The sequence below is a fragment of the Zonotrichia albicollis genome, chromosome 16 (assembly GCF_047830755.1).
Source record: "Zonotrichia albicollis isolate bZonAlb1 chromosome 16, bZonAlb1.hap1, whole genome shotgun sequence".
Taxonomy (NCBI): Eukaryota; Metazoa; Chordata; class Aves; order Passeriformes; family Passerellidae; genus Zonotrichia; species Zonotrichia albicollis.
In genome coordinates this window covers 14,905,222-14,933,068 of record NC_133834.1, presented here as the reverse complement: position 1 = coordinate 14,933,068, position 27,847 = coordinate 14,905,222, and the positions used below count along the sequence as shown (strand labels likewise).

General features: G+C 57.1%; 3 protein-coding genes across 5 annotated transcripts; 1 reads left to right on the top strand and 2 right to left on the bottom strand.

Moving 5' to 3' along the window:
• Positions 1 to 1,625: 1,625 nt before the first annotated feature.
• SPSB3 (splA/ryanodine receptor domain and SOCS box containing 3) lies at positions 1,626 to 13,516 on the bottom strand. 2 transcript variants are annotated; one of them, XM_074552599.1, is made up of 7 exons: positions 13,359 to 13,516; positions 10,671 to 10,804; positions 7,226 to 7,406; positions 5,356 to 5,543; positions 3,793 to 3,895; positions 2,883 to 3,008; positions 1,626 to 2,657 (listed from the first exon to the last, which is right to left on the bottom strand). In XM_074552599.1, exons 1-7 carry the CDS (start codon positions 13,465 to 13,467, stop codon positions 2,311 to 2,313), a joined length of 1,188 nt encoding a protein of 395 aa, XP_074408700.1. In that variant the 5' UTR covers positions 13,468 to 13,516; the 3' UTR covers positions 1,626 to 2,310. The 2 variants fall into 2 exon arrangements, with proteins under 2 accessions (XP_074408700.1, XP_074408701.1); XM_074552600.1 differs by having other exon boundaries at positions 7,226 to 7,403.
• A 195-nt stretch (positions 13,517 to 13,711) lies between these two features.
• NUBP2 (NUBP iron-sulfur cluster assembly factor 2, cytosolic) lies at positions 13,712 to 18,052 on the top strand. Its single transcript, XM_074552605.1, has 7 exons — positions 13,712 to 13,826; positions 15,031 to 15,149; positions 15,670 to 15,868; positions 16,086 to 16,240; positions 16,366 to 16,476; positions 16,766 to 16,835; positions 17,384 to 18,052. The coding sequence occupies exons 1-7, from the start codon at positions 13,793 to 13,795 to the stop codon at positions 17,524 to 17,526; spliced, it is 831 nt and encodes a 276-aa protein (XP_074408706.1). The 5' UTR covers positions 13,712 to 13,792; the 3' UTR covers positions 17,527 to 18,052.
• IGFALS (insulin like growth factor binding protein acid labile subunit) lies at positions 17,540 to 22,119 on the bottom strand. 2 transcript variants are annotated; one of them, XM_074552596.1, is made up of 2 exons: positions 21,961 to 22,119; positions 17,540 to 21,102 (listed from the first exon to the last, which is right to left on the bottom strand). In XM_074552596.1, the coding sequence occupies exons 1-2, from the start codon at positions 21,974 to 21,976 to the stop codon at positions 19,289 to 19,291; spliced, it is 1,830 nt and encodes a 609-aa protein (XP_074408697.1). In that variant the 5' UTR covers positions 21,977 to 22,119; the 3' UTR covers positions 17,540 to 19,288. The 2 variants fall into 2 exon arrangements, with proteins under 2 accessions (XP_074408697.1, XP_074408698.1); XM_074552597.1 differs by having other exon boundaries at positions 17,540 to 21,099; positions 21,961 to 22,067.
• Between the last annotated feature and the right edge of the window lie 5,728 nt (positions 22,120 to 27,847).

Sequence of the window (27,847 nt, the reverse complement as noted above, 5' to 3'; positions counted from 1 at the left end):
GTGGCTGCTGTGGGTCACTCCTTTATCTGCCAGGCTTGGCTGTGGCTGAGCGGCAGCTGGGAGCCCAGCCAGGGGAAGCAGCTGATTCTCCTTCAGAGCAGAGACTTGCACATCAATAAATGTCTTGTTACAGATGCTTTCTTCACCCTCTTGGCTCTCATTTCCTCTTTTCTCATGCTGCCTGTCTCCTGTGAGAGCTGAGGAATGCTGGAACAGGGGCTGCTGTAGCTCTGTCCTTGCAGGTGAGGTGCTGGACAGGCCATGTATTTTCCTCAGTGTTTATCCTGACCTTCCATGTCCTGCTCTGGCTCTTGGTGGGATCTGTTTCTGTAGATCCTGCTGTGGCTTCCAGGGACATGTGGGTCCTGTTTGAGTCACTTTGGAAAGCATCTGCCAACTGTCAAACCCAGCTGAGAGGAGAGGAACCATTCCTTGGGGTAACACAGCTCAGGGCAGGGCAGTTTGTTCACTGAACTCCCAACACGAGAAAATGCTGATTCTGCTCTAGAAAATCCATGGGAAATGGTGGGTTAGGATGGGATTCTCCTTTCCCAAAGCTCCATCATTACCCAGAAATAGGCACAGCCAGGATGGGGGTGGGTCAGGGGTGCCTGCTGAGGTTTGGGATTGTTCACTGGGGCTTTCCACAGTGGCACAGAAACCCTGGAGTTGTTCCAGTGCTGCAGGAGCAGGGGAGCCCCTCCAAAGCCCCTTCCTGCCTGCAGCTGCTGCTGCTTGAATCAATTCCTGGGGAAGGGCAAAAGCAAAGCAGCTTGTTCTGGCTGCAGCACCAGCCCAGGGCATGGACAGAGCCTGACCTGCTGCAGTGAAATTCTCATTCAAAGCCTGGCCCCAGAGCAGCAAGAGCCAGCTTTGCTTCAGGGTTGGGAATGAGCTCAGCAGGGAAGTGCACATGGTGCAAGGAGTTTTACCTGGGCCTGTGGGGGTCTGTGATGGGAGCAGAGGAAAAGGCAGCAGCTGGAACATGAGGGAAGGAAACCCACAGAGAAGTGGGTAAAAGCCATTTCCCATCCATACCTCAGCCCTGTTCCACTTTGCAGTGCCCTTTGCAAGGCTGACAGCACCAGCTCAGCCCTGACCCCTCAGCCCACCAGAGGAGAGCTCAAAGGCTGGGAAAGCCCCCCAGGCTGAGCACGGGCCCTGCAGGGACTGGCCTGGGCTGGCACCACCCTGTGGGAGCACAGAGCCCATCCCTGGCACTGGCATGAGGCCACAGCACAGTGAGGCACTCATCCAGGTCCTAACCCAGCATTTCCCCTCAGCAGGGCCACAGAGGCTTGGAGGGGCTGCTCTGACTGCCAGGCTCTGGGCTGGGGGTTTGGGGTGTTTTTCCCAGTGTGACCTGCCAGAGGACAGGCCCTACAAACCCTGCAGCCTCCCTTCCAGTGCACAGCCACAGGCAGCAGCCTGGCTCCACTGAACACCCAGCCAGGCTTTGCTTCAGTGGGGAGCACAAAACCCTGCCCAGGGCAGAGACAGGGGCATCTCTGCTGCCTTCACCGCCTCCAGCTCTGACACCCAACCCTCCCCTCCACGCTGCTGCCCAGGCTATTTCTGACAAGCACCTGCAGCCTCCGGCCTTCAAGGGCCCCAAGAGAACAACAGACAGCTTCTACATTTATTGTTACACTTTAACACAGTCTTGGACAGAGGAGAAGCAGCAGAAACCAACATGCAAAGCAATTAAAAGTCCCCAGGGGCTCGAGGAACAGCAGGCACAGCTCAGCTCCTGGACCTGCTCCCAGCAGGGTCTCTGGGAGCCCTTTCCCTGCAACTGCTGCTCCAGAGTGGGATGAGGTCATGGCAGACACCAAACCTACACACACAGAGAGGAGAGGACGGGCTGGGATCGTGTCTCAGTGAGTCAGGTCTGTATCTGACTGGAATCCAGCACACTCCAAACAGGAGACTGCCTGACAATCCTGAGTGGGAAGGGAGCCATGAAGATTATAAGTCCAGCTCCTATCATCAAGTCCAACTTCTTAAATGTTGTCTGTGCCAACAGAGAGAAGAGAGATCCTTTGGGAAGAGGTGCTGGCTTCCAAAGCAAGTCAGGAGATGAAGCTCAGATGTTTCACCACAAATTTCTTGTGTCAGAGCTGGCATCTCTTGGAGCCAGCAGCTCTTCTAACTGCCTGTGATGGATGTCAAGGCCAAAGATTCGCACAGCACTGGAGAAATCTTTGCCAACACGTGGAAATGGATGTCCCCAGAAGGAAGAGGTGCATCAGGCTTGACTGGCCCTTGCAGACACCACAACAAAGCCCACCCACGTGCTGTGCAGAGCCATTATGTCCTCCTGCACCTCTTCCTTTGGCAGGCCTCCGCATCCGAGCCGCACGAGCTGTCCGAGTCGCTCCCCGAGGATGAGGAGGAGGAAGGCTTCGACGTGCTATAGTTCATGCTCAACACCCAGCCCAGTTTGTTGTGCAGCACCTGCTTGAGTCCTGGGGGCAGGGGCAGCACCTCCAGCGTGTCCACGTAGTCGGGCAGGAGCTGGCGCAGGCGGAAGCAGCACAGGTACTGCAGGGACGTGCGGCTGGCGCAGGACCTGATCACCTTCATGCTGCTCTTGGCCGCCGTCGAGCACACCATGGGGTAAAACTTCTTGTTCTGCAGCTTTGTGGCTGCCACCCCTGCCAGGGCACAGCACCAGGGAGGGCATGTTAGCTTAGACACAGGGATCTCCCCCCTCCCACCAACCCCAAACCAACTGTAAAGCTGTTGGGAAAAGCTTTCCAAAATCTCAATCTATTAAACAACAAATGTCATCTTCCTCCCACTCACTTCACACCTTGCTTTCCCAGTGTTTTCTGCTGCAGCCAGACTGAAGGTGCTCCCACCCCATCCCTGGCTCTCACCTATGCACTTGCGGTTCTTGAAGAAGGTCAGTGTCCCGTGCCACGTGTCCAAATGCACCCCAATAATGGAGCCCTGGCCAAACCTCGAGGAGAAGTTGGTTTTGTCCCCCTTGTGGTGCAGCAGTCCTGAAAATAACCCAAAAAATGGCATTCTGTGGAAAACCTGCACTCCAGAAATCCACCCCAACTGCCATGCTGCTGGTACAGCCTCACTCAGTGCCAGAACCATCCCTGCATTTCTGACCCCTGCCCTCCCATCCCAGAGGGGCTGGTGGAAAGGCAAAAGTGAGGTTTTACAACTCCAGAGCACAGGGAGCAGCACTGAAACCCCAAAGGACTGGTGTGACAGCAGTACCCTGGTGGGGCAGGGTCCCACACCAGCTCTAAGGACTCTGCAAAAAGTGGGCTGTGATGAGGGGTCTTAGGATGAGGGAAGAGATGAGAATGTTAACTCTATGTTTCAGAAGGCTGATTTATTATTTTATGATATATATTATATTAAAACTATACTAAAAAAATAGAAGAAAGGATTTCATCAGAAGGCTGGCTAAGAATAGAAAAGGAATGATAACAAAGGCTTGTGACTGACTGAGACAGTCCAGACAGCTGACTGTGATTGGCCATTAATCAGAAACAACCACATCAGACCAATCACAGATGCACCTGTTGCATTCCACAGCAGCAGATAACCATTGTTTACATTTTGTTCCTGAGGCCTCTCAGCTTCTCAGGAGAAAAAATCCTAAGGAAAGGATTTTTCATGTAACATGTCTGTGACAGTGGGCCAGGAGAGATGCTCCAAGGGCTGGGAGCTGCCAGCAGCTGCTCTGGTGTCCTTAACAAAGGGATTCACTGCCTGCTGGCACCTCCTGTGCCACTGCTGCCCAGCCAGCCCCTCTGGCTGTGTTACCTGTGTAGGAGAGGCCCCAGCTGTCCTCGTCCTTGCCCAGCAGGCTGCAGAAGGTGTGCCGGTACTTGTCCAGGTTCACGTCCGACGTCCCAATCCCCACCATCTGCCAGGCAAAGCAGGGAGGGACAGCACAAGCTCAGCGTCTTTTCAAACAAGACACAAGCAAGGTTCCACCTCCAGTTCTTCCCTCCTCTTCTTGGCTCAGCCCAAAACACCCAGAGGGGCTGGTGAAGCCAAGGCAGAGGTTTCAGGGTGGAACTGAAGGCTCCCAGTTCTGATTTCCTTTGCTAAGTGAGGAGGCACAGGTAAAATGCTGGAGAAGGTCCCTGTCCTGTTTAGAGTCACAGATGGTTTGAGCTGGAAGGGACTGTAAGGCTCATCTCATTCCACCCCCTGCCATGAGCAGGGACATCTTCCACCATCCCAGGTGCTGCAAGCCCTGCCCAGCCTGGCCTTGGGCACTGCCAGGGATCCAGGGTGGGCACCCTGTGCCAGGGCCTGCCCACCCTCACAGGGAACAATTCCCAATTCCCAATATCCCATCCCTCCCTGCCCTCTGGCAGTGGGAGCCATTCCCTGTGTCCTGTCCCTCCATCCCTTGTCCCCAGTCCCTCTGCAGCTCTCCTGGAGCCCCTTCAGGCCCTGGCAGGGGCTCTGAGGTGTCCCTGGAGCTTCTCCTCTCCAGGTGAGCACCCCCAGCTCTGCCAGCCTGGCTCCAGAGGGGCTCCAGCCCTTGGGGTGTCTCCATGGGCTCCCCTGGACTCTCTGCAGCAGCTCCAGGTCCTTCCTGTGCTGGGCTCCAGATCTGGAGGCAGCTCTGCAGGTGGGGTCTCACCTGAGGGGACAGAATCCCCCCCTCCTGTTGCCCATACCAGAGCTCAGCCCAGCCCAGGGGGGATGTGAAACAATCCTGGTCCCAGTGCCAGCCCCTGAGCAATGTCACTTGTCACTCACTGGTCTCCATTAACTCCCAACTCTTTGCCTGTGCTCATCCAGACAATCCCATACCCACCAAGTGGTCCCTCTGTCAAATCCAAGTCTCTCCAGGTTAGAGACAAGGATGCCATGCAAGGCAGCACCAAATGCTTTGTGCAAGTTGAGGTAGATGACATCAGTTCCTCTTCCCTCCTTCACCAACACTGCAACCCCATCACAGAAGGCCACAGAATCCCTTAATGAAGCCATGATGGATGCCATCAATCACATCTACTCTTTGCATAGCTTCCAAAGGATCTGCTCCATGTTTGCCTGGCCCAGAGGTGAGACTGCTCAGCCTGTATTTCCCCAGATGTTCCTTATTTCCCTTTCTAAAAATGGGGGTTATGTTTCCTTTTTTCCAGTCACTGGGAACTTCACCAGGCTGCCACATTTTCTCCAGTATGACAGATAGTGGCTAAGCCACTTCATCCACCAACCAGCTCCCTCAGATCCCAGGGATGCATCTCATCAGCTCCCCATGGACTTGTGCACTTCCACACAGCCTCAAACCTCACTGCCATGGTGGAACCTCATCCTGCCAGCCCCTGTCCAAACTCCTGGGCATGTCTGGTGCCCCACACGTACCATGTCAGTGCCATACACCGGGGAGGTCATCTTGATCTCCCAGAAGTGCTGGCCCTCTGCCAGCTCCTTGTTGCCGCGGATGGCGGCCGTGCCACAGCTGTACTCCATGTGGAAGTTCACCTTGCGGTTGTCACACGTCAGCAGCGTGGCCGTGGACTTGTTCAGCTCATCCCACACCCAGTCAAAATCTGTTGGGGAAGCACACAGGGGACAAGGATGGGCAAAGACACTCAGGGAATGAGCCCCAAGTCAAAGCACAGCAAGATGTTTGTTTTGAAGGCCTGTTAGTGGGTTTGTTTTTATTTCTCTTATTCTTTAAGAGGATAAATCTTAAGCTGTGCACATCAGAGAACTGCTTGAGGCCTGAACTACTCTGCAGTGTCCCACCAGGGATGGACCAGTGCTGCAATGTCAGTATTCACCAGGCCAAATTTTGGCTGACATGGGCAGAACCTCCCTTCTCCCCACACTCCTCCTGGGATCAAGGGGTGGCTCTGCCCTGCCACAGGCTCTCCCCTGCCACAGGCTCTCCCCCAGCCCAAGCCCACCCTGTGCCCTGAGCCAGGCACCCTGCCAGCCCCTGCAGGGATCAGGAGGGCCCTAAGCAGGGCTCTGTGTCACTGGGCCCTAATCCAGATTGGAAAGCAGGTCCCAGGGGTGAGCGCTGACGCCGTGACAGCATCAGCCCTGAGCCTGAAACACGACAGCAGCCAGGGGCTGGTAATCCTCTGTGCCTCAGGATGTGCACACAGGGATGCTGGGACGGGAGCAGGACACTGCAGGGGACCCCCTGTTGCCAGCCCAGGGCCTGCAATGCCACCATGGCATTCAGCAGCCTAAATAGGAAATGGCCAGTCATGATGGCTGGACCTTAGAAGCCCCTCTCCCCCCTCCAGACCCTTGCTTATCTCTCTGTAAGACTATAGGTCACTTTCCTTTGACCCTCACTATTGGACAATTCCTAAAACCCCTGTACCCTATATAAAGGGCTACTTTTGCCCAGCTCAGCAGAGGAGCTGTCCCTGAGAACCTTGGCAGAAGATTCAATAAAGACATGGCTGTGGAACCTCACACAGCCTTCTCCTCTCTCTCCCTGTATTGCCAGATGGAATGTGCCTGGGCTGCTCTGGCCCTTGCTGCTTGACCAAAGGCAGCAGCTGTGGTGGTTTCACCTCAGAGACACCTTTGGCTGCCTGGATGTTGCAGCTGGGCACCTGGGACAAGTCCAGGCAAGCAGGAGCTCAGGTTTAGCTCTGGTGGAGAGGCTTCAAGGCAAGGTGAAGGAAAGGAGTTGGTTCTGATGGAGGGCTTGGATCCAGAGCTTTATTCTGGCCCACAGGCCTCTGAATGCAGCAACACCTCCAACAGAACTCCCTGACCCCGTGGTCACCGGGTCTTTTACCCCCACAGGGAGAGGGAAGGGGTAGGGATCCCACCAACCAGGTAAGGGGGGGAGTCTCAGGGGACAAACAACACCTGGATGGCCCAATGTCCCCAGGGCTAACAGGCAATCACACAACACCCTTTCTGGAATACCAAGATTGACTGACAGCAGTCAGCAGGGGGCAAGGGAGAGGTTATGGCACACCTGGGGAAGGAACTGGGATAGCTGAAACAGGCTATTACACTGCACCACAACATCCCTGCGTCTGCCTAAGGCACCGAGCAAGCAAAGAGCTGAAATCACACAATGAGCTGATAATCACTAAAAGAGCTGCTATCACCTAAGCTTGCTAAGGTAGCCTGCAGCTGGGAGCTGCTTGGGAACTCAGGCTGTGCTGAACAGGACTGTGCTATCCAGACCCACTGGGAACACCCCAAATCCCAGCAGAGGCCCCGTTGTCCCCCATCCCCAGCCCCTCACACTCACACTCATCCTCCTCCCCGCAGCGGCAGTCACGGACGCGGTGCAGGGCGTGCAGGCTGGAGCAGTAGGGAGCTTCACTCTGGTTCTCACAGTTGCAGTAGGACTCTCCAGTCACAGGGATGGCACTCGGGATGGAGGGAGACAGGGAGGAGAACTCTGGCTCCGAATCTGAGTCGCTGTGCTGCTGGGGAGAACAGGAATGCTCATGGCTGGGTACCCTGGCCATGGCAGCCGGGCTGGCAGAGCTCCCTGAGGGCTCTGCTGGACATCCCCAGGCCTGTGGGACACAGGGAGAGGCTGTGTCCATGGGATCACCCTGCTCTGGGACATCCCCAGGCCTGTGTGACACAGGGAGAGGCTGTGTCCATGGGATCACCCTGCTCTGGGACATCCCCAGGCCTGTGTCACACAGGGAGAGGCTGTGTCCATGGAATCACCCTGCTCTGGGACATCCCCAGGCCTGTGTGACACAGAGAGAGGCTGTGCCCATGGGATCACCCTGCTCTGGGACATCCCCAGGCCTGTGTCACACAGGGAGAGGCTGTGTCCATGGAATCACCCTGCTCTGGGACATCCCCAGGCCTGTGTCACACAGAGAAAAGCTGTGTCCATGGGATCACCCTGCTCTGGGACATCCCCAGGCCTGTGTGACACAGGGAGAGGCTGTGTCCATGGAATCACCCTGCTCTGGGACATCCCCAGGCTCGTGTCACACAGGGAAAAGCTGTGCCCATGGGATCACCCTGCTCTGGGACATCCCCAGGCTCATGTCACACAGAGAGAGGCTGTGCCCATGGGATCACCCTGCTCTGGGACATGGACAGTGCCTGCTGAGCCTCAGGGACCTGTCAGCACTCTGCCTGTGTGCCTGCCAGGGACACGGAGCTGTCACAGCAGGGTGACAGCCCAAATCTGCAACACACACATTCTGAAGGAAATGCTGTGCTAAAGCTTTGCCTTTCACCAGGCAGGTTCCAGCCATGGCAGAGCTGAGCACTGCTCTGGAGAGGCTGTGAAGAGGCACAGGAGGAGAAGGGGCAGAACAAAGGGAGCCAGATGAGCAGCATGGCTGCAGCTCCTCAGGCCAGCACTGCAGACAGGCCCACAGGGAGCCCAGGGCAGGATTAAAGGGCTTTTGTTTACTTTCGTGAACACAAAAACCTGATTTACTGTTCCCTAGTGCCAAGAGACCACAGTGATCCTGGACTGGACACAGTGAGAGCACAGCCCAGTTTCACTCCTGTGTTATGGTGTTGCCTAAGGGATTCTCTTACCACTGGTTGCAGAGTTACTCCAGGTTTATGTGCTGCTCAGGTGTACCTGCTTGTTATTAACCATGGTCAGGGGCATTTAATGACAAAAAGCCTTAAAACTCATGTTCTGGCAGCTGTGTAAGATAGGGAATTGAAACTGCTTGGGCTTACATACATACTGCCCAGGCCTGCTCTGGCCTGCAGGGTTGTGTCTTTCCTAACTTCTAACTTTCCCAAGTACTGCTGCCTAGAAATCCTGAATTCCCCTGGGAATCTGCAGGGACAGAAAACTGCTCATTTTCAGGGAGCACAGTGCCTGGGTTTGGACATTGTGCTCTGGCAGAGCCTCCTGGCTTCAGTGTAGCTCTGAGCTCCTGGAGCAGCTCCTTGTGTCCCACCTGTGCACAGGGAACTCAGCTCACACGCTCAAGGACCAGGGAAATCGGGAAGGATGGCAGAGGTGAATCAGTCACTCCTTGCACTGTTTTACTCTTGCTCTCCCTGCTGTGTTCCCATCTCCAGCACACCTGGACTGGGTTCAGAAGTGAGGCTCACACTGCAGAGCAGGAAATGTGAGGACATTTCAGTCTGAAGACACTGCCCTGCAACCTCCACCACCATCTCCAAGCCCCTCACTGCCCAGAGGGAGCACAGCCAGCATGATTAGGGAACTGATCCACTTCAAACACTTATCTAGAGCTCTGCTTCCAAAAAAAATTATAAAAAAAACGGAGGGGCTTGACAGCTGGCCTGCAAGCAAAGCTGAGTAAATAGAAGAAATAACAATTGATGATTTTCAGGTGTATCCATAGCAAAGAAGACAAGGCCATCAGCATAGAAACAGATTAGAAAAGATACATGAAAATCTTTGTAAGCTAGACTACATGCATAAGTAGATGTGTATATGAGCCTTATGAAATTTCTGTAAAACTTTTGCCAATTATATTGACACTAATTGCTTTGCACTAATGAATATAATAAGTTATTGTGATGTAGTTAATGACCTCAGCTCACGCTTTGTTAAGAGTATATAAACTATAGAACATGCAAAATAAAAAACTTTTTTCTTCTTGGACCCTGATCATGTGTATGTCACGTCCAACCTAACGACAACATAAAAATACTGGACATATTTTATGTATAACACACCCATTCTATGCTTGAAAAAGTTTTTAGTTTAGTATCAATATTGACCATTACTAAATCTTCCTGCTTTTGGTCAGTTCAGACTGGGTATCAGGGGCAGGAAAACACCCCCTGTTGTAGGGGGATAATATAAGAAAATAAAGATAGTGTAGAAAGTGATCTTGCCCCTGGAGCAATTATCAAAGATTAGGAGCAGGCATGACTTTAACAGGCCACACTGTAAGCAATTAGAAGAAGAGTGCTATAAAAGAATGGGGGGGGGCTGAATGAGAAGGGAACTGGGGTGAGTTGGCTGCTTTGTGAAGGAGAAAGAGTCAGTGCTCAGAGGAGCCACCCATGAGAAAACACTAAGAAGGTGTAGGAGTGTCAGGGGTAGGATGGTCAGGATAGAGATCTCTGCAGCCAGGTCAGGAACTGAACTTGGGGTTCATTGCAAAGGGCCTGGGGGCAGGGCCCTGCTGGGAGCTGCAGCCACAGCTCAGAGCAGGCTGAGAGAGGAGAGGGGGAGAGAGGGCGAGAGGGTGAGAGAGTAAAAGGGTGAGAGAGTGAGGTTCCCATTACAATACAATAAATCTTCTTCTCTGCTGAATATTCTAATTCTCACTAACCAATCTAGTACAAGATACAAATCCTACAGCATTTCCATACAGCCTATAACAATCATTACATCACCATACTGTGTTACATTTTAAACCCTATAAACTCCTCTTTGGGCCCCTTCTGCCAAGCTGTAGGGTCTGCTCTGACCCTTGGGCCTGTCTGCAAGCAGAGGGTGGTGTTCCATCAAAAGGGGATCACCTTCAGCTGGCCACACCATTGTTTTCCAGTTGTTCAGTAACTGAGGGATCTCACAGCTTGCTTTCATTTCAATCTCACCTATAGTTTCTATATTCCCAAAATCTTTTGCCAGACAATCATATCTATAAGGCTTTCCCGTTTCATCTTCCCCAACAGAAGGTACAAAACTTTTGCAATAAGGAGACACCAGCATGGAACCCCTGCAATGAGATGACCCCGCCATGGCACGCAGAGCCCCCAGCCCATCCTACCTGTCCGTCGGAGTCGTAGCCCCAGCCCCGCGCTCCGGCCCGGCCGTCGGCCTCGCGCCGCACCCCGCTCAGCACGAAGCGCCAGGCCCGGCTGCTCCGCGGGCGCCGCGCCATGCTGCCCCCACGCAGGTAGGCTGGGGAGGAACACAGGGATGGTTACACTGCTGCCACACCTCTGGCACCTCCCCGGGTCACCAAACGCCCCGGGGAACCAGAACAAGATCAGCAAAGGAAGTTCCTTGTCGCAGACAACTTTATGAAAAATCCTTTCCTTTGGATTTTTCATCCTGAGAAGCTGGGAGGCCTCAGGAACAAAATGTAAACAATGGTTATCTGCTGCTGTGGAATGCAACAGGTGCATCTGTGATTGGCCCACGTTGGATGTTTGTAATTAATCGCCAATCACAGTCAGCTGGGTCAGACAGAGAGCCAAGCCACAAACCTTTGTTATCATTCTTTGCTCTTCTATTCTTATCTAGCCTTCTGATGAAACCTTGTCTTCTATTAATATGGTTTTAATGTAATATATATCATAAAATAATAAATCAAGCCTTCTGAAACATGGAGTCAGATCTTCGTCTCTTCCCCAATCCAAGAACCCCTGTGAACATGGTCACAGTTCTCTGCACATAAAGAGCCCCTGCAAACTTCAACCTCTTCCTTCACCCAGGGTCAACTCCTCCCTGAACCAGTGTTCAGCTGGCCCCAGGAATGCTCCCAGTACCCAGCTGTGGTGGCAGCAGCTGCCCCTCTGCAGGAACTGGGTCCTGCAGCCACCTCCCACCTGGCCTGGGGAGCTTCAGGGCTGCCCGAATCAGAGTTCTTCAGGTTTGAAGGACCTTCAAGCTTATCTTATTCCATCCCCTGCCACGGGCAGGAACACGTTCCACTGTCCCAGGCTGCTCCAAGACACAGCCCCCCTGGTGCCCAGTGACCCTGCAGCAGCTGTCCTGGCTCCTGCCCCAGCCCCTGCAGCCTGTCTGTCCCCAGGGAATGCTGTCCCCCTGCAACTGCCCTCTGATGGAAGACTTTGCTCTCAGTGCTTGGAGAGGAAGAGAAATCACTTTCCTGCACACTGGAAGGAAACCAGGGTTGTGCCAGACCTGTCCCAACTTGCCCCAAGGACAACAGGCAGAAGGGAAGTGATGCCTCAGGTTTCACATTCTGTGCTGCTTTAGTGTGTGGGTCTGAGCTTTTAGGGGATGGTGAGCTCCGTGCACAGAGCAAGGAGACAAAACAATTCCTTCTCTAGCTGGGCATCAAGGACAAATGATCCAATTCTCAGGCCCAAGAGCACAAACACTGCGGGCTGGAGAAAGAAAAACAAGGAGGATGGGACTGCATGGGCTAAAGCTGGAACTGGACAATTAACTCCAATATGCAAATGGAGCAGAACTAATCAAAGTGAGAGACCTTATGATCAGTCAGGCATTTTGTGACCATTTTGGTTCATCTTGGGTGCAGCCCTGGCTGGGCTCTTGTGCTGCCCAAGGTGCATCCATTGAGGCCTCCTAACAAATCCCTGCTTTATTCTGTAACTGTCCAGTCTCTATTCTAGGTCAGCCTGCACAGGGCATCAAGGGGAGGGCTGCAGACTCTGGGCTCTGGGCACAGCAGCCTCAGGCCTTGCTCCCAGCTCTCTGTGCAGCTGGAGCTGCAGGAGTTTCCTTCCTGCCCTTCCAGGGTCAGGGGTTGCAAGAGGAGAAGAACAACCCAGGACTTCGGCAGGTGTAGAAGTGACAATTAAAGAGCTGCCCTGCTCCCCCAGGCCCTCACTAGGGCTGGGGCTCAGATCCAGCACAGAGATCCCAGCACCAATGGCAGAGTCACACTTGGAATTGTTATGGCTGGAAAAGATCTCTTGGATCAACGAGTCCAACCATTCCCCCAGCACTGCCAAAGCCAGCACTAACCTGTGTCCCCAAGTGCCACAACCACACAGCTTCTGAATCCCTGCAAGGACGGTGACTCCACCACAGCCCTGTGGGTAGCTGTGCCAGTGCCTGATGCCCTTTTCCATGACGGAATTTTCTCAATATCCAACCTGACCCTCCCCTGGCCCAGCCTAAGGCTGTTCCCCCTTGTCCTGTCCCTGCTCCCTGGGAGCAGAGCCCGACCCACCACCATCCCCTCCTGTCAGGAGCTGTGCCGAGCCACAAGGTCCCCCCTGAGCCTCCTTTTCTCCTTTCTCCAGGCTGAGCCCCTTCACAGCTCCCTCAGCCCCTCCTGGTGCTCCAGCCCCTCAGTGACCAGAGCTGCCCCAGGACCGGAGCTGTCTCAGCAGTGCCAGCACAGGGCCGGTCCCTGTCCCGTTCCCGCTGTCACAGCAGCGCTGCCACCAAGAGCCGCTCACCCCTGCGGGGCCCTGGGCCCGCTGAGGCCTTTCAGGGGACCCAAGGCGTGACCCGCACAGACCCCGGACATCGAGCGGCGCCGGGTGACCACGGTGGGGAGCCCGGCCCGGCTCGGCTCGGCTCCCGGGCCGCGGCAGCAGCGGCTCCACCGAGGGCGGGCAGCGCAGCCCGGCTGCGCCGCCAGCTGAGGCCGCCGGACAGGGCCGGGCCGGGCAGGGCAGGGCCAGGCCAGGCCATGGCGCTTGGGTCGCACAGCCCCGGCCCGCCCTCAGCCAAACCCTAGACCCGGGTCCCAGCTCCCCGCTCCGGCCCGTCCCCCGAGCCCCCGGCTCACCTGTCCAGTCCGGCCCAGCACTACCCCGGCCCGGCCCGCGGCGCTCTGACCTACTTTCCTCTCCCGGGACATAAACAATCCCCTCCCGGCACCGCCCTCGAGCGCTCATTGGCTACGGCCGCGCCGTGCCCCATAGCCGTTGGCTGAGGGCTCTGTCACTCATAGGCGGAGAAGGACGAACGGGGCGGGGTCTGAGAGAGCCCGGCTGTATTGGCTGCTCCATGTGCCAATCGCCAGAGAGCGGCGCCATTGGGCGGCCGCTCGCGAAGGGAAAGCACTAAGCCCATTGGGTGATGCGAAGGGAGCACGAGAAGTAGACTGGCTGTAAAGCTCTGGAGGGCGGGTTGTCCGGTGAAAGTGCGCCTTGCGATTGGACAGAATACCTGTCAGTCAGAAAGGGCGGGCCGTGTGCCGGAGGAAGACGGAAGCGGGTGATGCGGGGAGGCAACATGGAGGAGACGGCTGGGGGTGAGCGGCGGGGAGGCCGCGGCCGGGGGAAACCGGGATCCGGACTCTCGGCCTAGGGGGCCCTACCCCCCTCTCGGGGGCGTCCTAGCCGTAATGACCTGGCCTAGTGGGGGTCAGGACCCGGCTCCGCGGAGTTCGGCGGTGCTCAGGCCCAGCCGGTGTCGCGGTGTTCGGCCCGACTCTGGTGAGGGGAGCGCTGGGCCGGGCCCGGCTCCCGTGGCAGACAGCGCCATGTAAGCGGGCCTGGCGCGGTGTCCCGGGCGCCCCTCGCTGCGGGGCCCCGTCTGCCCTCCCCGGGCCCCTTCTCCCCCTCCCCGCTGCGGGGCCCGTGGCTTTACCGTCGGCGGAGCTGCTGATGAGCTCTGCCATGGTCCGTGCGGGCTCCATGCCGCCGGTGTCGCTGCTGCGGGCCAGCCCAGCCCCGGCGCGTTCAGTCCGGGCCCGGCTGCGGCTGGAGCGGGCCGGCCGCCTCTGTGCTGCCCCGGGCCGGGGACTCCGATCCCGCCAGCTCGTGCTCCGGGGAGCTGAGGCCGAAGCAGAGCCGGGAGCGCTGAGAGCACAGCGGGGAATGCGGGGAGGGATGGAGAGGAGCAGGGCCCGGCAGGAAGCGACTGGTGTGGCACGGAGGGAGGAAACGCCAAGGGCCTGAGCTCACCCTGAGCTCACCGTCAGCCCCGGGCCATGGCCGGGCTCAGCCTCACGAGTCCCGTGTGTTGTTTATTGCTCTGCTGCCCAATTTCCACTTAGGTCATCCGGACCAGCCTTTGCTCCTCACACACGGTGTTTATTGCCATTGTTCCCTTTGTCCCTGTTCTGATGACAAAAAGCCTGTGGCATGTCCACCTCTTCTTTCCCACTGCCTTACACTGAGGGCAGAGCTCAGCGAGGCTGCAGCTCCTCCTGAGGGGCAACTCCGATCACTGGGACAGGGAATGGCTGAAGGGTCAGGGTGGGCATCAGGAAAGGTTCTTCCCCCAGAGGGTGCTGGCACTGCCCAGGCTCTCCAGGGAATGGGCACAGCCCTGGGGCTGCCAGAGCTCCAGGAGTGCTTGGATAATGATCTCAGGGTGGGATTGTTGGGGTGTCTGTGCAGGCCCAGGAGCTGCCCTGGATGATCCCTGGGGTCCCTCCCCCTGAGGATACTCCATGGCTCTGTGGGGTCCCTGCCCCTGAGGACATTCCATGGCTCTGTGTCCCCCTGCAGACAGAGCCAACCTGGCCGGGGTGCGGCACATCGTGCTGGTGCTGTCGGGGAAGGGCGGCGTTGGGAAGAGCACCCTCTCCACCGAGCTGGCCCTGGCTCTGCGGCACGCTGGGAAGAGGGTGAGTGAGCCCTGGGGTGCTGAGCTCTGCCTTGGCCCTTCCTGCCCTCAGCTGGGCTGGGTTATGCCCACCCTTTCCATGTGGGTGTCCTTGGTGGGCAGCGTGTGGATTCTCTGTGATCCAGTTCAGGTACTGCAGTTCATTTCTCTTTGTCTATTTTATTAAATCACCCAATATTTAGTGTTGAAATTGGCACTGGGACATAAATTGGCTGCTTTGCGTTACCCTCACTCCCTCTGTGAGGTGAAGTGGGTGAGCTCAAGGACTCTTAAAATGGGGGTAAAAAGGAAATGTGTGGGCAGGAGACATTGAATTGCCTGAGGACCTTTTTAAAGGCTCTGCGCAGCCTGTGCCACTTGGGTTCTGGCATAAAGCACTTGGAAACACCCAGGGGATGCTCCTTGGGGAGCAGGAGGTCAGGAGGGAGATGAAATTTAAAACATTTGTGTTTTCCAAAGTGGCTGTTGTGGAAGCGGGGTGGTTGGGAGCTCTGAGCCTGAGGGGCTGTGCCTGTCCCCAGGTGGGCATCTTGGACGTGGACCTGTGTGGCCCCAGCATCCCACGCATGCTGAGGGTGCAGGACAGCTCTGTGCACCAGTGTGACAGCGGCTGGGTGCCCGTGTTCGTGGGCCAGGACAAGGCCGTCGCCCTCATGTCCATTGGATTCCTGCTGGAGCGCCCCGACGACGCCGTGGTCTGGAGGGGACCCAAGAAAAACGGTAACACCAGGAATTGCTGCTGGGGGAGCCCCCTGTGAGCCCTCCTGAGAGGGTATTCCTTGGGGGAATGAAGGAATGGGTTAAAGTCACTCAGATGGGGACAGTGCAGCATGCTCACAGACAGCCTTGTCCCCTCTGCTGTCCCATGACTCCCAAGCCACCTGCTGAACCCAGTTGTGGTTTGGGGTTTTTTTATCTGTCCCTTTTATTTCCACAGCTTTGATCAAGCAGTTTGTCACCGATGTGGCCTGGGGGGATCTGGATTTCCTCATTGTGGACACGCCACCAGGCACATCTGACGAGCACATCTCCACTGTGGAGGCCCTGAGGCCCCACCAGCTGCTGGGGGCAGTGCTGGTCACAACCCCTCAGGTGGGACACAGGGCTGGAATTCCTGGCAGGGGGGAAATGCACCCCAGGTGTGCACAGGGCTGGCTGTGGATGCTCTGGAGGCACAGGGTGCCCAGAGGGATCCCCAAGTGCTGCTGTTCCCCCAGGCTGTGTCCGTGGGGGACGTGAGGCGGGAGCTGACGTTCTGCAGGAAGGCAGGGCTGCACATCCTCGGCATCGTGGAGAACATGAGCGGCTTCGTGTGCCCCCACTGCTCTGTGAGCTCTCCTGATCTTACTCTGCAGCCTTGGGGCTGCTCTGGGCCCTTCCTTGGGGTGCTGGGGTGGGGAATTGGGAAATGGCACCAGGGTGATGCTGTGAGCCAGCTCTGTGCTCTGCTGTGCTGAGGAGAGGGCAGGGCAGGGCACAGGGAATGCCTGGGGCTGCAGGGTGGAGGGGAGCTGGCCCTGCTCAGGGCTGGCAGCTCCTGCCCTGCTCAGGGCTGGCAGCTCCTGCCCTGTCCCACAGGGCTCTGGCCTTCCTGACTCACTCCTCTTCCTCCCTCAGGAATGCACAAACATCTTCTCCAAAGGGGGAGGCGAGGAGCTGGCCAAGCACGCCGGGGTGCCCTTCCTGGGTGAGTGGCTCTGCAGCAGAGCTCTGCTCAGGGTGCTCTGGGAGGGCTGAGCACAGAGAAGGAGCAGGGGGGCTGGGCTGGGAGCCCCAGGCACCTGGGCACAGCTGAGGTTTGTGCTTTGCTTCTCTGCCATCCAAACTCCTCAGGGTGGGCCCCTGGCCCTGCTGGGGCAGAGGTGGTGGTGCCAGCAGCCTGCTCTGGCTGCTGACATTGTGGTGACAGTGTTAGCAGGCCTGGAGCTCCATGAGAGCCACATTGGAATGTCTGGAGCCTTCCTGAGACATGGGGACTGAGGGCTGAACCCTGTCCATGGGCAGGGCTGGGATCAGATGGGAGAGCCCCTCTCATGAAGCACCAGGGTGGGGTGGGCTCTTGGAGCCAGTCCAAGGGGTTGCAGGTGAGAATGATCTCCTGGAGAGCCCAGGGAGGGCAGTGGTGGCTCTTCCCCACCATTTTCCCTGGAGCTGACTGGGCAGTGTGTGTTTTATCCCTGCCTGCAAACCTGGGCCTTGCAGGGAGCAAACCCACTCTCCCTCCCTACCCCACAGGCTGTGTCCCCCTGGACCCCCAGCTCAGCCAGAGCTTGGAAGAAGGCAGAGACTTCATCCAAGAGTTTCCCAAGAGCTCTGCCTTCCCTGCCCTGACTCACATTGCCCAGCAGATCTTGGATACATCGCAGAGGAGCTCCTGAGGAGGCTGTGGAGCTGGACTGGTGCCACACTGGCAGCCCCAGCAGCAGGGAGGGGATGCAGGAACTGTTCAACTCAAACTGGGGTGTGAGGGGGGAGCACAGATTCCTGCTGCTGCTGGCAGTCCCAGAGGGAAGAAGCCACATCCCCTCAGACTCAGAGACACTCTGGAGCTGCAGCCCAGTGCTGTTCTTCCCTGAGCATTCCCACATGGCTCTGACCACCTGGATCATGGCTCCATGTGCTGCTGCCTTCTCCTGCTGCCCCTGCCTGATGGATCACACAGGGCTGGCTCGTGCTGGGTGCTCCCTGTGGAGCCAGGCCAGGCCCTGAGCTCGGAATTCTCAGCTGCCTGGTCCCTGATGGGCCTTGAGGGCACAGCACAGCCTGGCTGGGCTGAGCAAACCCCTCCAGGAGCTGGCTGGGAGCTGCATCCCATCGTGCTGGGAAGGAGCCCTCAGGCCTGCTGGGCTTCTGTGACTCAGGAATATTTTTCAAGGTTCCAGGCAGTAAACCCTTTTCTTAAAATGCAGGTCTGCAAAGTTCTGTTTTTCCATGGCTTCAGGCCTTGCTGTGTCTTGGCCTCACATACATCAAGGTGTTTCCTGCTGTTCCCTGGTTTCCTTGCTGGAATTCAGCTAACTCTCTCCTATAAGAGCATCAGGATCTGTCTTGCTGTGAGCCAGCCCTTCATGGAGCTGTTCCCCCAGCCTGGGGCTCCTCTGTGTCCCCCCTTTCCTGCTTCTTTCACTCCCCAGTGTCCTGTTCCCTGCACCTCTTCCCATGGGAGCTGCCCTCCTCTTGCAGGCTTGAGGAGAAGCAGTGAAGGTGGTGGCCTTGCATCTCACCTCCCTCCCTCCTGGACTCAGCCCCTCCTGCCTGCCTCCCTCTCTGCCTTGGGGGCTCCCCCTCCCTGAGGTTTTGGGAAATCCTGGATTTCCACTGAGGAGATTCCAGCAGGCAGGAGCAGGAGCAGCACCCAGCCCTGCTCCCGCTGCACAAGGACCCACACTCCAGCAGCTTTCCCCTCGTGCAATTTTCCAGGAAAATTTGGTCTGACCTTTGGACACTTATCTGGGATTTGGAGAGCTGGGCAGTAGCTGCAATCTGTCAGGGCTGTTGGCTTCTGTGGGGCAGCTGGGCATTTCTTGCTCCCTCCCTGGGAACAGCCACCCCCCCAAAGCTTGCAGGAAACTCTGGGAGCCCCCTGGGAGCCTGAATCCCTCACATGAGGGGCTCTGGGGAGGAATCCTGGCCATGGGCAGCACGAGCTTTGGAAAAAACATAACTTACAAGGTGGGTTGCAATAGCTCCAAAGGTTTATTTGTCTGCTGCCATTTATCAGGTGAGCAACGAGTGGCTTTCTGTGCCCTGCCTACACCTGCTGCTGCAAGGAATCATTGCAGCAAGTCCTCTGCCCCTTCCCTAAGCTCGGGGGGGCTTTTTTTTTCCTGCTCCATGGCAGGAAAACGCTTTGTTTTGTCTCATAAAAGTCCTGGCCTGGGCAGGGCTGCCCCTTGGTGTGGCTGCAGGGCTGGGGTGCAGCATTCCCCCATCCAGAGATTCTCCTGCCGGGAGCTGGGAGCAACCATGCTCTGCCCTGGGGGCTGCTATTTAAATATGAAAGGGCTGAAACACTCAGTTTGAAGCCCAGGGGTGCTGGTGCCCATCCAGCATCGGCAGCTGCTGGAGGTGTTGGCAAATGTGTGCTGTGGCTGGGGTGGCACAGGGCCGGTTTGAGGTCCCTGGGAGGGCCAGCCCAGCTCAGCAGTGAGCAAAGCTCTCCTGGGCAGTGTCCCGCAGGTCCAGCCCCGCCAGGCCCGGCGGCTGCAGGCAGGTGAGGTTGTTGTAGGTGTAGATGGGGACGTGGCTGTCGTCGCCCTCGGCCACCGACTGCACGAAGCGCGGCACCACGGCCGGGTGCTGCAGCGAGAAGTCCCGCAGCCCCTTCAGCGAGCAGTTGCAGTGCCAGTTGTTGCCCCCCAGCCACAGCTGCTCCAGGGAGAAGGGAGGGCACAGGAACGACACCGAGAAGGTCTCCAGGGAGTTGTTCCTCAGGCTGAGGTACCGCAGGTTGGCCAGGGGGGAGATGACGCTGTTGTCCAGTGTCTCCAGCTGGTTGTGGGAGAGGTCGAGCCAGAAGAGTCTCTGGAGAGGGCTGAAGGTGTCCTGGGAGATGTCCAGGAGCTGGTTGGAGGAGAGGAAGAGGTACTCCAGGTTGCTCAGCCCCGTGAAGAGCCGGGGCGAGAGGTGGCTCAGCCTGTTGTGCTTCAGGTCGAGCTCCAGGAGCTCGTGCAGGTCGCTGAAGCTCTGGTCCTCGATCAGGGAGATGCTGTTGTGCTGCAGGAAGAGACGCCGCAGGCTGGAGAGCCCCGAGAAGGTGTTGGCCCGGATCCTGCCCACGCAGCTGTGCTCCAGGTGGAGGCTGTGCAGCTTGGTGACCCCCTTGAAGACAAAGTCGGGCAGCACCTTGATGCAGTTGGCTGACAAGTGCATCACAGCCACGTTGTGCAGCCCCAGGAAGGCGCCGGCCCTGATGTCCTGCAGCTGGTTGTTGTTGAGGCTCAGCACCTCCAGCTGGCCCAGCCCCTCGAAGCTCCTCTCAGCCAGGCCCCGGATCCGGTTGTGGCCCAGCTGCAGCTCCTCCAGGAACTGCAGGTCCTTGAAGGTCCTGGGCCTCAGGCCGGCGATGGAGTTGGTGGAGAGGCGCAGCACGTGCAGGCTCAGCAGCCCCAGGAAGGTGTCCTCGTAGAGCTGCACCAGGCGGTTGTGGGACAGGTCCAGCCACCGCAGCGACTTCATGCCCATGAAGGCGCGGGGGGCGATGGCGTTGATCTGGTTGTGGTTCAGGTACAGCTTCTGCAGCTTCTGCAGCTTGACAAAGATGTTGATCTTGATGCCCTTGAGTGCATTCCCGCTCAGGTCCAGCTCCTTCAGCTCGGTGAGGCTGCAGAAGAGCTGGTGCTGGAGGTAGGGCAGCTTGTTGCCAGCCAGGATCAGCTCCCTCAGGTTGGGCAAGTCGTGGAACACCTTGTCAGGCAGCACCACCAGCGAGTTCCAGCCCAGGTTGAGGTACCAGAGGTTGGAGAGCCCTGCAAAGAGCCCTTCCTCCACCTTGCTGAAGTGGTTGTTGTTGAGGCTGAGGGACACGAGGTTCTGCGTGTGCAGGAAGGTGTGCGGGGCCAGGTGCCTGAGGCGGTTGCGCTCCAGGTGCAGGTGGTAGAGGCTGCGCAGCCCGTGGAAGGCGTGCTGCTCCACGGAGCCCAGCTGGCTGCTCTGCAGGTCCAGGAAGTCCAGGGCTGACAGATTCCTGAAGGCTGCGGCCGGCAGCACCGTGAAGTTGTTGCCGTCCAGCCACAGCGCTTTGGCGTTGTGGGGCACGTCCTCGGGCAGGCGGCTGAGGTTGCGGCCGCTGCAGAACACGTTCAGCTCCTCGCTGTAATCGTCCAGGCTGCAGGCGCAGGGGCTGGGGCAGCGCGGGGCCTCCCCGTCCCCCCCGTCCTTCGGGGGGTCCCCGCCGGGGGGCTGCGAGGCCGCGGCCAGCAGCAGGGCCAGGGGGAGCAGGAGGGGGATGCCTGCTGGGGACCGAGAGAGGGGACAGCGTCAGGGCAGGGCTGCGGCTGCTCTGGGGGACCCCTTGGGACACCCTTGAGACACCCTGGGGACCCCTTGGGACACCCTTGGAAACTCCTTGAGACTCCCTTGGGACCCCTCTTGAGACCCCCTTGGCACCCCTTGGGACACCCTTTAGACACCCTGGGAACCCCTTGGGACGCCTTTGGAACCTCCTTGAGACCCCCGTGGGACCCCCTTGTGACACCCTTTGGAACCCCTTTGGACCCCCCCCGGGACGCTCCCCGGGACACCCTTGGGACCCCTTGGGACATCCCTGGGACCCCCTTTAGACACCCTGGGAACCCCTTGGGACATCCTTGGGACCCTCCTGGGACCCCTTGGTGGGTGCCCGCACCACCGGGACTGGGTGGAATAAAGGGGTCACTCCGGCCCTGCAGCTGCGGGAGTTTCCAGAGCTGGATCCCCTGGGAAACGGTCCAAGACCCCCCCCAGTGCTGCTGTGACCCATCGGATGCAGGGACCCCCCGAATTCATCCCCATACTGAAGCAGCAGCTCCTCCCTTTCATGGGGAAAGGCCCCCGGACCCCTGTCCCCGTCGCTCCCCGGTGCCCCCGGACTCGCTGGGCACCGAAGAGTCCCGGTACCGGTGCCGCGGTCCCTGCCCATCCCGCACTCCCATCCACGTCTGGGGTCTGCCCCGCAGCCCCTGCAGCCCCCCAGGCAGCTCGGGTCCCCCCAAATGTTTGATTCGCAGCGGAGGAGGAGCAGAGCCAAGGGTGCCCGGAGCCCGGGCAGAGCCCCAGCGTGTCCCCCCCGGTCCCTGCGTGTCCCCCAGGCCGAGGGGCAGCTCCAGGCTCACCTTTGCCTGCGCTCATGGCGGCGGGCAGGGCAGGGCAGGGCTCCCGCTCCCGCTCCGCTCTCCGGCCCCTCGGACTGCGCAGGGATGGATGGAGCAACCACCTTGACGCCTGTCCAGGCTCCCGCCCGGCCGGGCTTAACCCCACTGCTGCTGGAGCCCCGGGCACCGCGACGGGCTCTGGGACTGCCTAGGGGCAGCTCGGGACAAGGGCACGCAGCGAGGTGTCCGGGAACCTGAGGGGGACCTGCCACGGATGGGGTTTGTGTGGGCTTTGAGCACGGAGGGAGGAATGGGGCAACCTCAGAGGGTGCCCCAGCACCGTGCCCCGAGCTCCTGAGCAGCAGCACTGACCCCTCCCTGCCCTGGGATGAGCCCTGGCAGTGGCTCCTCACTCCCCATCAGGACACAAAAGCCACACGCTGGGGCTTGGAGCATCCACAGGACACAGGGATTGAAGTTTGGGGGTCAGCCTTAATGCAGGATGGGCTGAAATACCCGAGGGTTTATGGTGATGGGAAAAGGGGAAAACCCTTCCCTGTGTGGCACTAAAACCCTCGGGGCAGAACCCTCAGCCCCCATGGGAAAATGGCATTTTCCCATTTTCCCTCCTGTCCTGCCTTGTGCTGGGGATGCTGCTGGCAGCTCTCCACCCTGCTCTGCCCAGTGCCCCTGTGCCCAAGGGGAAACTGAGAGTACAGCCAGGGTCCCCCTGTGGGGTGGAGGCTCTGGGGGTCCCCTGCTCCTGTGGCAGCCCCAGGCAGGGGGATGAGGGCGGGTGATGTTCCAGGGCTGGCACATCACACTCTGCCCTGGCAGCTCATCAAAACCACCCCGGGGAGGCACTGACCTCATCCTGTGTCCCAGGTTATTTCCCCACCTGGCTCCAACCAGGTTCTGTGGAATCTTTTACCAGTTTCCAGGAAAGAAATAAAAGGAAAAGCCCCAGCAAGAGAAGCCCTGTGGCCGGATAGAAAAGCCATGGCTGAACCTTCCCCTGTCCCCTTCTCCCTGGATAAGCACCAGGCTGGCACCACTGACATCCAGCACCAGCACTCTGCCCTGCAGTTGCTTTTCCCAGCCCTGGTTCCCCCAGGCTGCTTTGGGAGGAGCAGGGATTCTCTCCCCACCATTCCCACACCATGGGCACCCCACCTTGCCCCTTCCCCTGGGAGCCTGGCATTCCCCAGCCCCTCACCAGGCACTGCCATGCCCATGGAAAGGGGTTGGAGAGACAAATCCAGGCTCCAGCCTTGCCACCCAACTTTCCCACAGGCTCTGCTTCCCCTCTTCCCTTTTGGCCCGAGTGGAATCCTCCTCCCCCTCTATTTTAATCCTGTCTTCTGGGAATTTATAGATCAGGAGGGAGAAATGGGGCATAGGGATACATGCACCCACTAATAGGCACTGAGCACATATTGACACAAGGTGTAATCAATCTGGAAGCTAAAAAGAGCTGAACCAGCACAGGTCAGCCAGCCAAAACCCACAAAACCTCGTTGGGAAGTTTAAACAAGCCCTGCCTGCAGCTGGGAGCAGGTTCATCCCTGCCTGCAGCAGCCCTCCCCAGGGAAATACCAAATGAGATGCAAAGGGAAAATAAGGATGGTAAATAAGGAAACCCCTCCCCAGAGTGGCTGTGCTGCAGGGAGGAGCTGGGCCCATCTCCACCTCTAGAGCTCCTTGTGACCGTGTTCACAGGGGTTTTTAGATTTGGGAAGAGATGTTGATCTGACTCCATGTTTCAGAAGGCTTGATTTATTATTTTATTATATAAATTACATTAAAACTATACTAAAAGAATAGAAGAAAAGGATAGAATCAGAAGGCTGGCTAAGAATAGAATAGCAAAGAATGATAACAAAGGTTTGTGGCTTGGACTCTCTGTCCGAGCCAGCTGACTGTGATTGGCCATTAATCAGAAACAACCACATGAGACCAATCACAGATGCACCTATTGCATTCCACAGCAGCAGATAATCATTATTTACATTTTGTTCCTGAGGCCTCTTAGCTTCTCAGGAGGAAAAATCCTAAGGAAAGGATTTTCCATAAAAGTTGTCTGCAACCAGCTGCTTGAGGCAGCTCCTCCAGGCCCGTCTGCACCCCAAACCCCCCTGGCAGCCTGGGCTCCAGGTGTGGCAGGAGCTGCTGGGACCCTGCAGCTGCACCCCGGGCCCCCCATGTGCCCACAGCCACCCTGGGGACCTGCCTGTGGCTCCTGTCCCTCCCTCCCAGCGTGTCCCTGGCCATGGGGACCCCTGTGTGATCCCTCCAGCAATGAACTCCCAGCCGGGAGCAAAGTCTGAGCCCCTCCCCTGGTTGCCATGGAGAAGGCTGTAATGGTATTAGGGGAAAGCAGCAAAATCCTTAAAAAGTAGTTTTTAAAGCTATTTAAACTCTAAGGAATCATTTACCTTCCCCAGCAGCCCCTGCAGTCCCTCCCCAGGGAGCTGCCCAGTCCCTTTGGGTGGGACATGCCACCAGCTGTCCCTGCTGTGTCCCCGGGCTGGGGAGGGGACAGCGCTGGGCCACATCTGCTCTGGGACCCAGCAGGGCCCACCAGGCAGGGTGAGTGACCAGGGACACTCTGCAGGGACAGCACCACCCAAGGAGGCCTGGGGAGCAGGGAGGTGACACCTGTGGCACTGTCACAGCTGACTTAGGGAGTATTTTTAGCAAATCTTGCCAAATATTGTCCCTGTCTGGAGGAGAGCATCTCGTGTTGCCAGGGTAACCAGTGCTCCTCGTTCAGGACCAAAAACGTGTCCCAGAGAGAGGGGAGGGGTGACACCAGCACCACAGGGTGGGGACACCAACAGGGACCCAGCCCAGGAGTGGCACCGTGCCCGATGCTCACCCACGTTTCTGGTCCTGCAGGTGGGCACTGGGGAGTGGTGGCAGCTGCTCTAAAGGTCCCCATGGGCATCTCTGAGTGCCCCCAGCTGCCCTGCCAGGGCTGCAGAGCCTCGTGTGGGAGCTGGGAAAGGTGCCCATGTCCTGGCAGCCCCAGGGATGCTCCAGGGATGGCAGCTCTGCCCTGCTGGCACACGTGGTGCCACCAGCACCTGCCTGGCCGGGCTGGTTGGACTGGAGAGGTGAGGACGTCCCCAAGATGTGACTCAGGCAGGTCAGGGCCATTGCTGGGGGCAAAGATGGGGAAATTCCCAAACACTGAGGTGTGGGGAAAGGGGGACCCTGGGAGGGGATTTGGGGTGCAGGGAAGGGCAGGACAGCAGTGGCTGTCAGAGTGGAACTGGGTGGGGAGGGCAGAGGGAAGGGAGGCACCACCGTGCCCAGCCCACCCTGAGGGCAGTGCCAGGGAGAGGGGAGAGATGTTCTCCATGTGCCAGCTCAGCTCTCCAGAGCCTGGCCCTCGGGGTGCCAGGGGGAGGGACAGGGTAGGAGAGTGGCAGGGGAAGCAGAGCTTTCCTCCTGAGGGATGATGAGAAAATGGCAGAGGGAGCAGAGCTTTCCCTCCTGCCCCAGATCCCAGCCCTGCCCCATCCCAAGTCTCCTCCCAGCCCTGCAGGGAGGCGCCAGGAGGTGCCAGGGGGTGACAAACAGGACGTGGGGTGGCAGTGGGCGCTGGCAGCCTGTGGGACTGCCATCCCTTTTGACCCAGGCATTTCTTATCTCAAAGTTTACATAGAAACACATCCCATGCAAACCTTCTATCCAACCCTAAAAACTCTCTCCAAATCCATTTCCCACAGCACCCACAAACCCAGCATGGGGCAGGGCAGGGAGAGGGTTCCCCTCAGCCCCCTGGAGCATCCAAACACCCCCAGGAGGGGATCCTGGCCCAGGGCAGGCCTGGCTGGGCCAGAGCAGACCCAGAGGGGACCCTGGAGATGGTTTGGGGCTGGAACCTTTGTTGTTCCTTCTGGGGGCTGGAAGAACCTTTGCTATTCCTCTGGGGGAGCTCCGAGAGGTTCTGCATCTCCCTCCTCCTCTCCCTCACCCAGGCTGGGGGAGCTGGGCCTGTCCAGCCTGGAGAATTCGTTGTGGCAGCTCAGGGCTTGGAAAAATCACAGAAAAGCTTTTCCTCAAGCCAGGAGACATGGTGGCGATTTTGAACTGGAACAGGGTGGGTTTAGGTTGGAAATAAAGAGAAAATTCACCGGGGGGGATCAGTGGGAGCTCAGGGATTCCCCATCCCTGGGGCAGTGAGGCTCGGGCAACCCCAGTGTGAAAAACAACAATCACTTGTTTTCTTAAAATTTTAAAAGTTTAATAGTAATAAAATGGTTATAAAAATAGTAATACAATTAGAGTAATAATAATTTGGACAATTTGAATTAGGACAATATGAGACAACAAATACAAAGAGTTACAGACAGTCCGGGTACCTTTTCTGGGCAGCACAAGCCTAAAAAAGAACCCACGTTAACCAAGGATTAACCCTTAAGAACAACAGCCTGTTGCATATTCATCCACTTCATACATGATGCATAAATTCTATTGAAACACAGGATTCTGTCTGGTCATCATCAACTTCTTCCTCTGAATCCTAACAGCACCTTCGAGGCGGGAAGAAGTTCATTTCTTCTGATAAGAGAGCAATAAATTCTTTTTCTCTGAAAGATTCAGGTGTCCTGTGGCTGCTATCTTGCTGCCAGTCCTTTCTTTAAAAAAAATATCCTACATAGCACCGTTTCTATTTCAACAATTTTTATAACATAGCGCTATATTTAACAGAGTCCTTAAGAGAATTAATACAGCATTACTTTCTAACACAACACATATAATATTCTAATGATATATTATACAATATAATATAATATATAATATAATATAATATATAATATATAATATATAATATATAATATATAATATATAATATATAATAGTATATAGTATAATAGTATATAGTATGTTATTTATATTACATATTATATTATATTATATTATATTATATTATATTATATTATATTATATTATATTATATTATATTATATTATATTATATTATATTTAAGGTATATTATATAATATATAATATTTTAATATTTGCGAAAAGCCAATCATAAAATAGGCCTTTTTCACCCCTGGCACCCCGAGGGCACAGAGGGCTCCCCGAGCATCCCGAGGGACTCTGACGGATCCGGGCTCGGGCTCGGGTTCCTTTGCAGCCGCTGGAAGCCAGATGGAGCCATCACTGCGCTGAGCCCGAGCGGCTGTGCCGGAGCTGCTCCCCTGCTCCGCCCGGGGTCCCTGGGGGGCACAGGGCCATGGGTGACCCTGCCAGGGCTGGAAGAGCGGGGACAACGAGCAGGGGACACCCCAAACCCTCCCCGAGCTCCCTGGGTGTAGGAGCGGCTCCATCTCCTAAAGCCGCTCTCCCGGGGCTGGGTTTAAGGTGCTCCTGACAAGGAGAGTCCTCACCTCAAATCCTCAGCACAGAGCCGGGGTTTGGCCGTGGTTCAGCCCGGAGCGGTGCTGGAGATTCAGCGTCACCCCAAAACTTCACCTCTCTGCTTTTGGTGGTGTTGCCCGGCGCAAAATTGGCTTTGTATTCCCAGCCCCTGGGAAAATGTGGTCACTTCTGTTCCTGTCACTGTCACTCCTGTCACTGTCACTCCTGGTGCCGGTAGGGCACCTGGCACGCAGGTTTTTATTGCATAATTAACCCCGTGTTTGCATATGTTAATTGCCGTTAATTGGAGTGGGCTCCGAAAGCAGCAATGGGATGGCGGGGAGTTATTCCCCCAAATCAGGGGGTCCGGGGCAGCTCCCGGGGCTGTGAGGTGGGGGTGCCCATCCCTGGGGTGCCCACTGGGGCTGTGGGGTGGGGATGCCCATCCTTAGGGTGCCCATCCCTGGGGTGCCCATTAGGGCTGTGGGTGCCCATCCCTGGGGTGCCTACTGGGGCTGTGGTGTGGGGATAC